This window comes from Nothobranchius furzeri, chromosome 13, assembly GCF_043380555.1.
Source record: "Nothobranchius furzeri strain GRZ-AD chromosome 13, NfurGRZ-RIMD1, whole genome shotgun sequence".
Classification (NCBI taxonomy): domain Eukaryota; kingdom Metazoa; phylum Chordata; class Actinopteri; order Cyprinodontiformes; family Nothobranchiidae; genus Nothobranchius; species Nothobranchius furzeri.
This window is the reverse complement of record NC_091753.1, coordinates 43387228-43403130: the sequence shown is the minus strand read 5'-3', so window position 1 is coordinate 43403130 and position 15903 is coordinate 43387228. Positions and strand designations below refer to the sequence as shown.

General features: G+C 39.8%; 2 protein-coding genes across 7 annotated transcripts in view; both read right to left on the bottom strand.

Annotated features, from left to right (window-relative positions):
* tiam1b (TIAM Rac1 associated GEF 1b) overlaps positions 1 to 8492 on the bottom strand; it is a 77315-nt gene extending 68823 nt beyond the window's left edge. For 4 of the 5 annotated variants that reach the window (XM_070543537.1, XM_070543539.1, XM_015951353.2 and 1 more), the window contains exon 1: positions 8364 to 8492. The gene's annotated coding sequence lies outside the window, so the exon portion shown is untranslated. Of the gene's footprint in view, positions 1 to 8180; positions 8275 to 8363 lie in introns of those variants that run through there. The other variant, XM_015951355.3, reaches the window with a different exon arrangement.
* A 414-nt stretch (positions 8493 to 8906) lies between these two features.
* The window catches only part of LOC107380222 (SR-related and CTD-associated factor 4), a 57389-nt gene continuing 50392 nt past the window's right edge, over positions 8907 to 15903 (bottom strand). For both annotated transcript variants that reach the window (XM_015951358.3, XM_054742645.2), the window contains exons 17-18: positions 9852 to 9990; positions 8907 to 9730 (exon numbers count right to left, since the gene is read on the bottom strand). In XM_015951358.3, coding sequence (XP_015806844.1) covers positions 9348 to 9730; positions 9852 to 9990 — 522 coding nt within the window. In that variant the 3' untranslated portion in view covers positions 8907 to 9347. The remainder of the gene's footprint in view (positions 9731 to 9851; positions 9991 to 15903) is intronic.

Below are 15903 nucleotides of genomic sequence, written 5' to 3'. Positions count from 1 at the left end.
ATGCATGAGGTGTGCATGCTGTATGTGCACACTCCTTAACGAAAATAACAGCGGAGGCAGTCCCCTGTGTATGGCCCGGAGGACTGAAGAACACAGCAAATTAATAAAAATAATGTGACTCTGTCTCTGCCGCTGGACTTTCTCGTCGGCCAGCCGAACGTGCAGTGTGTGTGTGTGTGTGTGTGTGTGTGTGTGTGTGTGTGTGTGTGTGTGTGTGTGTGTGTGTGTGTGTGTGTGTGTGTGTGTGTTTGCGGCCCGGAGGATAGAGGACAGGATGCAGCTAATTAATTAAATAATTTGGTTCTGTACCTTTCTCTTCAGCACAGTCGACAAAGGATTATGATGGGTCAGTCCTCCTGCATGCTCAGATCATTCCTTTCCCTTGCTTGAAAAATTGTTCCAAAATGAAAGTTGAACCCACATCTTTTTTATCCATGAATTCAATGCCTTTCGGCGAGTCTCAAATAAAAATGTGGGTGTCTTATTACTGTAAAAAAATTATCACTAATGTAAAAATGAAACGACGAGAGTCAGACATCTTACTAGGTGAGCTAAAGCACCAGTGACATTCTTTGTATCTGTAACATTTATATCCTTGATGACAGCTGAAACAACGTCAATCCAAAGAACGGTTCGGAGCGAAAATGGCTATTTTGTTGCTAATTTGCAGGAAACATCAAGAAGAAAGTTCTACAGAAAGTAGCTAAGGGTCCTCATAAAAGTAGCTAGGTTCATCACTAGGCGTTAGGAACAGCGACAAAGTGGCACTGCCTCTCTCTCTGCTGCTAAAGCTACGTATAGCAAATGCTACAGACGATGCCTGAGCGTGAACGCGCATGAAGCAGCCTGCTCGACCCGAGCAGCTCTCTTTTTCTGTGATTTTACAGAAAAACAGGCAATCACAGTAAAAATGCCAGGGCTCATTCTACAGGACCAGGGCATTGCAGGAGAATGTATGAAGAACACATTTATTATTTCTATACATGTTTTGACTGTCAAACTTCCTTATAGTCCCTTTAAAACACAGATGAAGACTCACTTGTTCAAGCTGGCTTTTGTATGACCTTCTTCACCACTCTCTCTTTATTCTGCTCTCCCCACCTATTCCACCTTCCTCAGGATCCACTGATTTCCCTCTTTCCTATTCACTCTCTCTCTTTCTTAACATTTTTTAATCACAGTTGTCTATTTTTTGCTCATTTTAAATATATTTTTAACAATTTTCTAAATTATGTTTTATACTTTTACATTTTTTGTTTTTGTGAAGCGCCTCGTGATTTTTATCTTGAGAGGCGCTATAGAAATGATATTTTCTTCTTCTTTCTTCTTCTTGGTCAACGGTAAGGACCAAGTTAAAGACATAGTTAAACAATGGCAAATCTGCGTTTGTCTTTAATTTTTAAACTTAATGGATGCTTTACACTGACACCATGTGTGACTGACTTCCTGTTTAGCCCTATGTTAACTGTGGAACTCGTTCTGAAAGAGTGGTGCATCAAAAATCCAAGAACCCAAGTGTATCTTTAGCAAGCAACGCTAGAACACGACTCTGGGAAGCACCTCGACATGCACTGTGACATAAACTACACAATAGACTAGGGCCCGACCAATATGCTTTTTTTGGGACCGATACCGATATAAAACTTTTAACAAAGGCCGATAGCCGATATAATGGCCGATAAATCTCCCTCCCAAAAAAATAATAAAATTTTTCTTAAGCTTAAACCCTTCATTCTCTGCCTTTTTGATGCAAACTTATTTCTCTATTACACACCAAAGAACTGTCTCAATAACTCACTAGGGTTTCCAAGTAATGCAAATAAGATTTATTTAGCAGATCTCAAAACAACATAACACAAACTCAGTCACAGCATAAGTCTAACATTCATGTTTTTTCTTGTAAACTGTGGTTTCCACAAATATATTTTAACTTAAAGGAATATTCCACCACTCAGTAAAATTGTGTCTTGTTAAGATTCCCCAGAGTTAGACAAGTCAGAAAAGGCATTTTATAACCAGCCCAATATGAACTGGCAGCAGTTGGTTTTCTTAGTTTAGCATAAAACAATGTAAGTGAATTCACATACATTGTAGTGTTTTTTTATGTAGGTGAATGCAAGCCTTCCCTTCCATTGATTTATGCTAAAACAACCGGTTGCAAAATGTTTTTTCTGACTTAGCTAACTCTGGGGAATCTAACAACACACACAAGTTTAGGGAAAGAAGATCCCTATAAGAATATTAAAATAATAAAAATGCAGCAATAAATAAAACGTAATACTTGTGCTTTGTAACAAAGTAACACTCTGTGGAAGTTAACTTTGTGAACTTATTCACACTGGACAGGAAATAATTGCACATAAGAAACATATATAAGAATAAATAAAAAAAACAAGTTCCAAAACAATAATTTGTGTTCAAAGTTCAAAGGAGTGGAGCCACACATCATGAGTTCATAAAGTTGGCGCCATCTGCTGGATAGGTAGCACAATATCGGCCATATCGGCCGTCTTTTTGGCCGATAGCCGATACTGTTAATGACCCCAATATCGGCCAATAATATCGGTCGGGCCCTACAATAGACCAGGGGTCACCAACTCTGGTCTTCGAGGGCTCCCATCCTGCATGTTAAGGTTGGTTTATGCTTGACGCGTCTGCACGGCTCCGCGCGGAAAAGTTGCGTCATTTTGCGTCATTTTAACAACCACGCCCCTCCGCCGCGCCGCCGCACGGCCCAGAATTTCCGCAACGCGCACCTCGGAAAATTTCTAACCACGCGGACGGTTGGACGCGGAAAAACATGGCGGACTGGCAAGAACTAGTACGGCAGAGGTTCGTAAATACCGACATTTGTATGATTCAGCTCTCAAAGATCACCGTGATCAACATGTTGTTAATTCTTGGAGAGAAATAGCTCGCACTGTCGGAAAAGACGAGGACGCTGTTAAAAATGCTGAAATGCCGCACTGTAAACAGTAATTTCTACTTCTACTATGGTGTAGTGTTGGATGCATGCCGTAGAGCTCCATGCTGCCCCGTTCAGTTTGGGAGAATATTGTCTCACCGCAGAGAGAAGCCGCACGAACCATAAAATGCTGCGAGTTGTGAAGCGCGTTCCAGCCGCGAGCCGCATCACCGCGCGGAAAGTGGATGCGTCAAGCATAAACCAAGCTTTAGCTGTTTCTTTGATCCTACACATCTGGGTGAAATTAATGCGTAATAATCGTGCATTCCAGAAGTCACCGCAACTCAGAATTTCCGAGCAGGAAATTACGTAATGGGCTCGTTTTGCATTCCAGCTTCCAACGCAGAAAATATGGATGCCACCAATGTTGTTAAATATTACACCAAAAGAATTATATAACCAAGTATTCTCCGCATCTAATGACACACTTGTCCTTCGACAGTTGACACATACAACCAGAAAAACATTACAAATGAAGTGGAAAAATTTAAACGCCAGGAAAAGTAAAAACCATAAACACAAGTCAATTTTGGCGGCAATGTTAAATTTTTCGACAACATAACTATTGATAACAACAATAAACAACTTACTGGTGCTGTTAAATAGCAAAAAGAATGAAAACTGAACCTATAAATGAGAAAAACATAAAGACGATAACTACTTCCTGGTAGCACTGGGCGAAGCCATCTTTAAATTTGGGATCTTGGGGTCCTCTGAAACCTACAAGCTTGCAGCTCAGAATTCCGAGTTCATTGCATCATTTCCAACTAACTTATCTCGAGTTCTGAGGACAACCGGAACGCACCATTAACAGGCTTGTGTAGAGATAAACGTGGTAAGGGCAGTATTAAATTACTCCATTCAGGTGGTCGAGCAGGAAACACAGAAAACTAGCAGGATGGTAGCCCTCAGGGAATGGAGTTGGTGACACCTGCCATTGATTATAGAACAGTTTATATAAGTCATGGAGACCGCAACGTTGGCGTAACGTGCCGCTTATGCAACCCGGTGTAAATTGGAGGCGAGACATCTTGGAGAGAAGTTTTTTTGTTATTAATCACAAGAATACCAGTTCACAGTGTATAATTGCTCACATTAGACATGCGATACACCAAAAACTTAACAATGCTGGAATTTAAGTCCATTACGGACGTGACTTTGTCCATTTCAAAATATATTAGGTATTTGAAAAATAACAAAAAGGCCGTACGGATTCTGAACCGCATCCTTTCTGCATTCTGTGTAAATGAGGCTTAGTTGTAACAGAAATTTGAATATAAAGCCTCTTGCAAAAATCCAAAAACAGTACCAAACAAGATGAACCAGTCTAAAATAATGGAGTTTATTCACAATCGAGAAGAATCAATATATAACTTGTTTGTAACTGGGTAAATATTTAAGATTACATATATTATGTGTATTAAATTTGATTTAAAAGTGAATATTTCTGAAAGATAATCCTCTTCCTCAGTAACTTAAACATTATCCTACTAGTACAGCTCCTGTTAAGCATAATTTCTGGCTCAGGCTTGAAGTTTATTCAGATATTTAGGCAGCTTTCATAGTTTAACTTATCAGGAGGGCGGTGTGCATAGCTCAGGGGGATTAGTAGAAATCAGTATTCTTACCAACTCTTTCGAACAAAGACAGAAGGTTCCTGTCTAAAGAGATTCCTGCCTTTTGGGTTCTGGTTGAAAATCCAAACCAGTTTTTCCACAACGCACATCCTCTTCTATCTTTTTGCTGACATTTAAATTTGTCTCAATAAGACAGAAAAAATTAAACACAATTTAATCAGGATTAAAAATGTAATAACTTGAGTAAAAAGGTAAATAGTACCTACTTCAGAAGTATTTCATGTTGTCAGACTAAGCCGTGGTTGTTAGACATGACACTAGAATGTCTTCAGTACTTCCTTGGCAGATGAATGAAGAGTTATGCACAAGTGGGATGGAAATGAATAATTGACAAAGAGCACTCATGAGGCTTAGATTACGCACATTCCAGGCAAACTACTGTTTGGTAGAACATGTCTGTCTGTATGTGCGTGAAGAACAATGTCACGAATTGTGAGAAGTGCCGTCATATTTCCACATGAATTTTCCAACATTCTTTCATGTGCAGACAGTTGGTCTAACATTTGAGATCTTTGAGATGTAGTTAAAGATCAAACCAGTTACAGCTCAAAACCACAAATGGGACGGGCATATAGGTCAGGTCCCCGGGTGGCCGGGTCAAACAGATGGGTTCGTGTTACCACGTTTATGAACTCAGACCATTTTTAGTTTAAGTGCAGCTTCCCACATGCATAAGTTCTGTTACCACTCATTAAACATTACTTGTGTAATTGACAAACTCCACGAACTGCATCTAGCTGTGCCGCAATTTATTTACAGATTAATTTAGGTCAAAAATTTTATTCTCTGAAAATCTGTATTTAAAAATTTTAACTTAAAAAAAACCAGAAAAATTTCATCTGTAGGAATTCAACTGCAAAATGTCATAATCAATAAATTCAACACCAGAAATTTCATGCCAAAAATTCAACAGTAAATGACCTAAGCCAAAGCAATCATCACTCGATCAAGTGGACACCTCACTGGTGTCACCTGATCAGTGAATAGTAATGGTAACCTTCTCAGTGGCCTAGTGGTAGGGTGTCTGCCCTGGGACTGGGAGATCAGAGTTCAAATCATACCAAAGACTCTAAAAATGGGACCCAATGCCTCCCAGCTTGACGCTCAGCTTTAAGGGGTTATTGGGGGGTTAAATCACCAAGTAGTTCTTGAGCGCGACTGCAGCTCACAGCTTCCCCACGGGGAAATGTAATTTCACCAATGTGTGGTGATGACTAATGAGACTTTCACTTGATTTTAAATGGTAAATGGCCTGTATTTGTATAATGTCTTCTTAGGGTTCCCCCAGGCACTTCACAATACAATCAGTCATCCACCCATTCACACACACTGGTGGGGATGAGCCACAATGTAGCCACAGCTGCCCTGGGGCGCACTAACAGAGGCGAGGCCTGCCGTACACTGGCTCCAACTGTCCCTTCGACCGCCACTAGCAGTTAAGGCGGGTTAAGCGTTGTGCCCAAGGACAGCAGGAGCCGGGATTGAACCTGCAACGTTCCAGTTACTGGACAACCTGCTCTACCTCCTGAGCTACACCTGCCAGTTAGAGAAGCATAATTTGATTGGCTAAAAGCCACTTGACTTGATCAGTGATGATAAAAGGCTGATTTATACTTCTCCGTCAGATCGAGCGTGAAGTCGTGCAAACCCATTGACAGAGATGTTTTCCCCTCAAACTTCTCCGTCCCCTGGGGAGTGAAAGTCCAGCTTCACGCCTGTGAGATCCCCACACACACAGACACATGGAAGGGAGGCGCTCCACTGCAACGACCCCCCCTCATGGACAATGCACAGCAGCAAAACGGTCCACGCTCGGCCCCCCCCCCCCCCCCCCCCCACACACACACACACGTGCCAAGGCTGGAAAAATTTCTAGGTGAAACACTGAATATAGTGTATTTATTATTGCGTTTGCATTGTTTTATTGTATTTCAGAGACTTTTGAACGTGCACAAATTTGTCCTTCATTTTCCTCAGTCGCCACCACTAAACCCACGTTCCCCATATATTATGTTCACGAATAAAACGCTTGCTGTGTCTTTTGTACTCCTTCATTCATGCATGAATAAATGTTTATATATATTTTTTACCAATTCTGTGACGCGTACTTCAAACTGTTTCGTGTCTGTCGCTAAATATCTTCGGCTGCCTTTATGTTTTTTGAGAGGGCAACGCCGGTGCCATTGACGAATTTTTAGGAAGCGGCGTCCTGACCTCACAAGTTAGCAGTTGCAGTCAATTTCGATGGCTAGTTAAAAAGTTGGGCATGTCTTCTTCAGCCCCTGCAGGCCTGTCAGAGAGCCCTTACACCAACACAAAATGGTGTCGCGTTTCTCCGTACTCACGCAGAGAAGTAGGTTTAATTCGGCATGGGTCACAAGTTACAAGTTACAAGTTACGAATCCAAAGTTACAAGTTATGAATCCAAAGTTACATGTGATGAAACATGTTTGCAGTTACAAAACTTGGTACAAGTTACGCTGAATATTGTCCCAATCCTAGTTCCATAACAAGGCAGCCACCTAATTGGTTGCAATTTTGAAGCTGAGATTCTGCCATTGGATTATTCTGGATTAATTCTTTTGCTGGTAAATTTAAACAATTCAAATACAAAATGGCTTAATGAGCTGAATTGTATAGGAATGTTTATTTTGTGAAGTGCCTTGAGACGACTCTTGTTGTGATTTGGTGCTATATAAATAAAATTGAATTGAATTGAATAATTTCAAAGAATAAAAATGCAATGTCAGAAATCCGACGTCTAAAAAAGGTCATTCTGGTGAGAATGTTTCTTCCATAAAACTGAAAGCTAAATATTCTTTTCTGTATTTGTCAAGCTTGCATTTTGCCACTACCCTGAATCTGTGGCGTAGACAACTGTTGGCCAACTATAAATAAGCTGCTGACTGAGAATCTGCATCCTAGCCTCTCAGGACAAAGATGTTTTCGTCCAAAAGCAACATTTATCTCAACAGAATGGCAGCAAATGCATATCAGTAATTAAACTGGCTGCCATGGTGAGTTTAAAAAAGAATAGTGCTATAGGGACGACCTTTACATGATTAGATCATCACATGGTCAAATTTACAGTTTGTGGGGAGAAAGACACCTTCAACAGGAGACAGTGGCAGTGACGCTGCAACAATCCTGACACCATAAGGTCATTGGTGAAAAGCAGCAGCACGCATGACATTTACATTTTCGGTTTCATCTCCAAAAAGGAGCAGGCAGCACTAAACGTCCGCACAAGAGAGGCGCACAAGTGTCATTAAAGAGAAACGGATTTACCGCACTGTGGCAGAACGTGTCCCCCTTCCCCCGTCTAAACGAATAACCAGAAGGGATTTGATCATCTCATGGTGTTTTATCCAGACTCCGTAATTACCACATGCTCTATGATTTTAAACGCGTCTGTCTGGACATGCGCTGACCCTGGTGGCGCTTATCATTTACGCACGTCTGTTTCACCCTCAAAACGACAGAGAGCAGGGATCAACCGGCAGGACACCAAAATCAAAGCGACCACTGAGAAAATAAAACAGGAAGAAAAAAAAGGATATTTTATGGGGTTTGCTCACCGGACCGCATCTCGCTGCGGCGCGCCAGCGTGTCGCCTCCGGTAAACTTGTACGGCTGAGTGACGCGCTCAAGCGTGCACGCGGCACTAGAACCACGCAAACGCAACCAGCATATGTATATGTTCCCTCCTTCACATGATGATTCAGACAGGTCGCTTCCTAGTCCCCCCCAACGCCACCTACCTGTCTTCACCTTCACCAGGAACTGGCTGCTTGTGTCCAAACGGAGAAATGTCCATGTCTTCCACAGGAACGTCCCGCAGATCCAGCCGCTTCTCCAAGGTCTCCACAGACCATGCGTGTTGTTTCCACATCGCCAGGAGGGGCGGAGCCTAAGACCCTCGGAGACGGCGTGCAACTGGATCATGAGAACGCCACTTATTTATTCTCAGGGCCAATCAGACACACAGCTCTAATCTCATCTGAGTTTCAAACAAAATCCCCGATTTATTTCAAAATTAAAATGCGACAAATGAAGAATGCAACAATTTAGACGTACTCGTGATGTGCATGTCTGCACGTCACGTGCCTTGCATGCAGATGCACCTTACATGAGCAAATAAATGCATCATAAATACAGGTTTATGGGTTTAATTAAGTGGATCTTTTTTCACTCATAAAGCCAAAAATGTCAAAGTTAGGGCAATTTCAAAAGTATTCTAACCTAAATTCATCTGTCATGAAGTTAAAAATTACACAATGTTTACAGAAACATAGAAAACAATGAATGGTGAGCATTGTTTTTATTCACTGCAAATAATCCTACAAGGTGTGACCTCAATGTTTATCCTACCCTCTACTGGCAAGACACAAAATATCTCTCCTTGTATATTTTTTTTCCTTAACAGAGTCCATTTGTATCTGTAAAAATGGTCATGCTTGGTATTTGAAAAACAACAAAACAACAGTTTAGAATTTTTTTTACAGAAAAAACAAACAAAAATGTTGTTAGAGGTTATAAAATAGACATGCTGTATTTTTGTGTGCACTACAACAACAAACTGAATCAAACATAATACTATACAACTTTACATTTATAAAAATACATATATATACACCCAAACAGATGTCTTCCCTGGTAAACACACAGAACCACAGATCATATTTAGTTGGGGGACTGGATGAAAGATGCAGAACCACCAGTTGCTTACAAAGTCCTTCCTCAGGTTACCACCTCCCTCTTTCAAAAGGTGGGTATGTAAATCCCGGCCTCATAGTTCTGAAATGCTCCATCTCATGTCCCATAGGTGGATACTGCTGAGCAGGAGGACGACGAGGAGGGAAGGGCATGGGCATTCTGAATCTGCCTGGATACACCGGTCCACCTGGCATCATTTGCGGGGGGATATGCTGCATGTTTGGATGTGAAGGGAAGCGGTGCATGTGAGAATTCGGCATTGTGGGACGAGGCTGTAGAGGCATGGCCTGCATGGGTGGTCCCTGCATTACTGCAGGATTTGGCATAGCCATCGTTTGTGGGGGCGCCAACTGGTTGCAGGTACCGATAGCATCTTTGTTTCCTTTGGAATTTATCTTGGACTCTTCTGGAGCTTTAATATAAGAAGGAAAATCGTAAAATAATGGTTAGTGCTAAATCTTACTCAGCCCAAAGAAAAATAAATAAATAAATAAATAAGGCAGAAATCGTGGAATTTCGTCCATACAACTCACCTAATGCAAAATTAGCAGGAGTGAACTCTGCGGGCATGAAAGGAGCTCCTCCTGGAGGTAAGGATGATGGAGAAAGCATAACGGGGCCAGGGAACGGGGGCGGACTTCCGATGGGCTCTGCCTTTTGAATGACTGGCATCTAAAGGATAAACAACATCAACTGAATCAGTCACATAGGCAAGAAACCTTTGGTGGAACGTGAAAAATACGGAAAGAGAAACTGTAAAAGCATGCTCTGTTTTAGTGGAAGAGCATCAAGTGAAGAAGCTGAAAAAAATGTGTTTCAATAAAGGATTGCTGGACATTTGATCAATCAATCGACCTTTATCAGCAGACTCAGTATCCAAAGTACTCTATAAAAAAGCCCACAAATAATTCAGAGCAGACTGCAATACCAGTGATGCCATAATTGTGACTGAAAGTGGGCGCTGCTAGAGTAGACATTAGTCAGGCACTTAATGATTATATTATCACATTGGTTTAGCCAGCAGATAAACCTACACCAGGATCCTCTGCATCAAACGAAATGTATTTACCGTCATTGAAACAAACAAGTGGCTTTCACTTTCCTAACGAGGTCTTTAGCTAAATTCTTAGGCAATCATTGCATGCTACATGAAGTCACTGAAGACTTGTTTGCAGCAGGACCACAGGTGTGCCGTATATAACTGAGTACAGTATACTTTAAAGATGATCTTTTTCACTACATCCGAGCACACACTGAACATACAAAATAGCATAATGGTCTGTGCGTACATCCTACGGCATTGCCGATCATTATCATCGTCAGCCAAATCATCGTTAATGAAATGCTCCAAATATTTGTATTTGCCACTCACAGCCAAGGTTTTACCACACACTGTGAACTGGGGAAACGGCAGACCTTTATCTTCCTTTGCACGCGGGGTTCGGGGGCCACAAAGTGGGGGCCTGCGGGCCATGTGCGGCCCGCCGGCCACCTACTGAGGACCGCTGTCCTATATTATTAAAAAGGATTAAAATATGTACAGTTAAGGTATAAAGGTGTAGTCATATATACATATACATATGCGTGTGCCTTTAGACGTATATTATACTAAATTTAGAAACACTTTTAGTTACCATATATTTGAACATTTACATTTAAGAGAACATTAGTTTTAAGTTAGCTTTTGTTTGAATTGGTAAAAATATTATACACCCTTTCAGCCGTAATGGTCCAGTACTTTTACTTTTAGACAAGTCCTACAATCACATCAAAAACTAAACTCCAATAACAATTCTAAGCTGCATTCTACACTTATTGATTACCCCATTTATAGATAAATGTTTCTGTTATTTATCACATTGTTCTTCTATCCATCCTGGAAACAGCTAAATATTTACAGCACCCTGATGAAGAAAACAGAGAAGTCTGTTAGAAAAGCTGTTAGCGAGGATGCAACAGTGAATTATTTACTTTTGCGTTCCTGATTCATAATGCCTAAACAGAGCGTGGGTCGCATTATAAGGCTGTATGTTTTATGTGAGGTTGATAGAACTGTTGCCTCACAGCAGGAAGGTTGCAGGTGTGACGCCCAGCTGGTTTTCTGCATGGTGTTGAAAGGTTCTCCCCATGGAAGCATGGGTTTTCTCCGGGTACTCCCTCTTCCTCCCTTGTGCCAAAAGTAAACCAGTCTCTAAATTGTCCCTCAGTGTGAGTAATGGACCCGTGTGTACTGTTTGTCTCTATGTGACCCGGTGATGGACTGGCGCCTCTGGCCCAGTGTTTGCTGGAAGTGGACAGCAGAGGACTCGTTTATAAACATATCTGCAAACTCAGAATATGTGAAAAAGGTGATAACTAAAACTCAACCCAGTTAGTGGGTTTTGTAGTGATCTGACATTTACATACATTTTATTCCTGCAATAATCTGTTGAATAAAATGAAAAAAAAAAATCTATTTGACGTTTTGCAAAATGCATACCACCTGCTCAGGAGAGAAAGTATATATATACATATACATATATATATATATATATATACATATATATATATATATATATATATATATATATATATATATATACATATATATACATATACATATATATATATATACATATATATACATATACATATACATATATATACATATACATATATATATATATATGTGTATATATATGTGTGTATATATATACATATATACACATATACACATACATATATATATATATACATATATACACATATACACATACATATATATATATATACATATATACACATATACACATACATATATATATACATATATACACATATACATATTATATATATATATATATATATATATACATATATACACATATACATATTATATATATATATATATATATATATATATATATATATATATATATATATATATATATATATTGAGACTAATTCAAAGAACTCCAAACATGAAAACATCTGAAAATCTTCCAGAATATTGTAACAATCCATGAGGTTATTGTTATGTGCTCATGAGTGCTGTTGCACTGGTGAGGTGGTTATGCTTGGAAAGAGCTGGAGCTGCAGGGATCTACAGCTTTATCTCAGCTGTTTGCTTGAATACTTTAATAAACCACTAAGCGCAAACTATTGTTCTGTAAGAGCTTTGATGTGGCAGAAATGTTACAATATTATGATATTACCTCATCACGCATTTGTACTCCAACATCCTTAAATCTTCTGGTGCCCAGATCAATACGTTGGGACATCTTTTAAATACTTTACCAAATTTACTTGTTACGCACATTTAAACCCCAGCACCAGACACCTGAAATAAGTAAGGCTGCGGCATACTGGTGGCCATGTCTTACCAGAAAATAAGTATTCATATTGCTATTGGGTTTTAACAGAGTTAAATACTGTCGGTGTTTATGTTAAAGCTACAATGGCAAATTTGGAAAACAAATGAGCTTAAATCTTTTTTTCTTGCTTCTTGACAACGTTCTAACATAGTATTGATATAAATATATTGTGCAGAACACCACTGGTGTGAGAGATTCTCCGCTCAATAATGTCAGAGAAGGAGAAACAGCCGGCTGCTACCACTCCAAATTTAGGGACAAACAACCAGAGTCCCAATAAGAAAAACACAATTTGAAGTCCTAGACCACAAAAGACATTTAGACCTAGAAAATAGTGACTGGTGTTTAGCACCATCTTGTTCTCCATGGCATCGCAAGTTTCTGGTAACGGCAGAAGCACCTCAGGGAAGACACCCGAGAGAGAGAGAGTTCCGTGACCGTGTTTGCATTCAAAATCTAGCTTGCTTTGTAGATTCGCTAAAGCAGCTTTAAAGAGAAAGTCATCCCCAAACCAACTTTTTTTTTTTGCTGATAAACTATATCAAATGAGTGCTGAAGACATGTGTAGTCAATCATTTTTTTCACTTTAGTGCATCTTAGTTGAAATTTAATTATCCCATATTATTATATATAAATATATAGTGACTTGATCCCCCCCCCCCCCCCCCCCAAAAAAAAAAGATGAGCCTTGGGAAACATTTCTAAAGGTTGAAATGAGGTTAATCTGCTTTAATCATTGACACTAAACTGTGTTTTTCAGTGGTGATTGTTTGATTTGGCGAACTTTAAGCTCAAAAACGCAGCAAGATGTTAAAACGACAGTAGCGATAAGTGCTGCAAGCGCTGCGCTGCCAAAGCGTCTCTGCAGTTCTTGGCATGTTGTCTCCGTGACTGATTGGTCAAATGACAACGTGTAGCTGACACGCTACAACAAAGATAGTTTATCAACAAGATGAATACCTCTAATTTCTCTGGTTGATTCTTATAAAGAAGTACTGAAACCAATTGACAAGAACCAGACAGCTGTTAGCGGTTTTAGGAGTGCAAGAAGACTTTGAAATTGACCTCACCCAGACTAGCTTTCATCCATCCACTCAGAACTATCTCTGTTTCTCCAGCTTGAGGTTGTTCAAAGTGATGTCTACCAAAGGTAATACATTTATATAACAACTGTTTTTACCCTTTTCAGAGAGCCGGTTTGAGTAAGACCAAAAAAAAAAAAAAAAAAAAAAAACCTGCGGTGTGTCAATAACAAATGGTGCTGTGAAGTGTTTTTAATAACCAAAGGGTTTTGAAAATGCACAAAATGACCCTTTTGATTGTTCACTTGTATATTACGAGACAATTGACTTTCCATACAACTACCTCATTGTCTTTCTTACTGCCATGGATCGCCAAACTGCAAAACATTTCCATACAGATGACTTGAGGGTGAACATTCTCAAGCAAATTCATACCAAGTCACACCAACACTAAACATTCATACTTTACTTTGGAGAAGAGTGCTTGAGATCACTGGTCCCAGATCAGTTTTTGCATCACAAACTGGTTTGTATGTGTTGTACATGACAAAACGGAATAAAATGCATAACCTGAAATTATTACACATTATACAAATGATACTTTTAATGCACATATTACTATTTTTTCCACAACATGTGGTTTTATTTTCAGATAAAAATCTATGCAGACTAATATAAACACAGCCAAAAAGAAATGAAATATGTATGGAGAATCTTTTTTAAGACGTTTATATTTTTCTGGGCAGCTGGATTGTAAAGGATGCCTGGCCATCAGTTGAGCACCCCAGCTTTAGATGATTTAAAAAAATCTTTCTGTTGTGGCATTTAGCAAACAGAAAAGCTTGCACCGTCTTCTAGATTAGAGTGGTGATCTGCTATATCTAAAGCATTCTTGTGTGTTCTCCTATACCAATTCCTGATGTTTGTAAGAATCCATGCACTGCTACATGACCCCCCCCCCCCCCCCCCAAAAAATAAAAAAATAAAACTTGCTTTAATTGCAATTTAAGCATCTGTATAAATTCATCTTCAACCCAAAATGTATAGAATTACATACATATTAAACTTAATTCTACAAGAACTGATCATAATCAATAAACCCACAAGGTTTATACTGCCAATGGGATGCAAATTTTTTCTTTGGATATACTTTGCATTTTGCATTAATAAAATAACCACACTCCTAAAGGGAGCGAGAATAAACACTTTTACAGAATCCAAAATGCTGTCCTGTTTAGGCTGACTTCCTGAAGCATAAGCATGTGTGTATTTTAATCATCCCAATTCTACATATTTGTTATGTTTTTAATTGTATAAATGTAATTAATGCACAGTTTGTTGGAACGAATATAAAATGTTTATGCAAGGATACATACGGTCCAAGCTGTGGTCTGCTGTAGTAAGATGGCAGATTCCCTCCTCACCTCGCCGGTATGTCGGAGTCTACACTCATGGTAGACAAATGCAGCAATTCCATTAGCACCAACTCCATGTGACTTGGTTCATTTCAGTTGGACGGCACTCCCATCAGAAACTGGTATCAGATTGCTGCCCCCTTTTTAGCGCCTGCTTTGACGTGGTTCCAAGCGTACTGAGCTTGGCCAAGAACCCAATGTTAGCGACTTGTCGGCCACCGATTGTTCCAGTTTCCTGTTTGATCCAACATTGCTGTGTTTTTATGTCGTATTCAGATCACCCCGTGTTTGCTGGTGTCCCCTTTGACAAGCCCACCAACTAGAACCGTTTCTCGGTTATAATGGAACACCTTCTGAACTGTGAAGAGTTCAGAATAGCACTTAGTAGGTATTGCATCAGAACTTGCATCAAGTCTTGATGACTTAACTGATGTGCTACACACATTAACATGTTTAAACAAGGCTAAAGTCCAGAAATAGACTAGCGTTGTCATGGTGTCAAAAGGAAACAGGACTCAGTCCAACAAGTAAGTTGGTAGCTCAAACCATAGATGTAGTTTTGGGGGGGACAGGGAGGACATGTCCCCCTCATTTTTTCCAGTCACTTTTTGGCCTCTGCACTTTCTACGGTCCAAAAACAATATTACGCTATATTACATATGACACTGGTTGAGCACTAGGATCGAGCGGAAAACAACAGCTTGAGTTGAAGCCTTTTTCCCATCAGAACCGTCCATAAGCTCATTTATTGGCTCTGCTGACACTTGCCAATGGGTGATTGGCCATTCCTGCCAC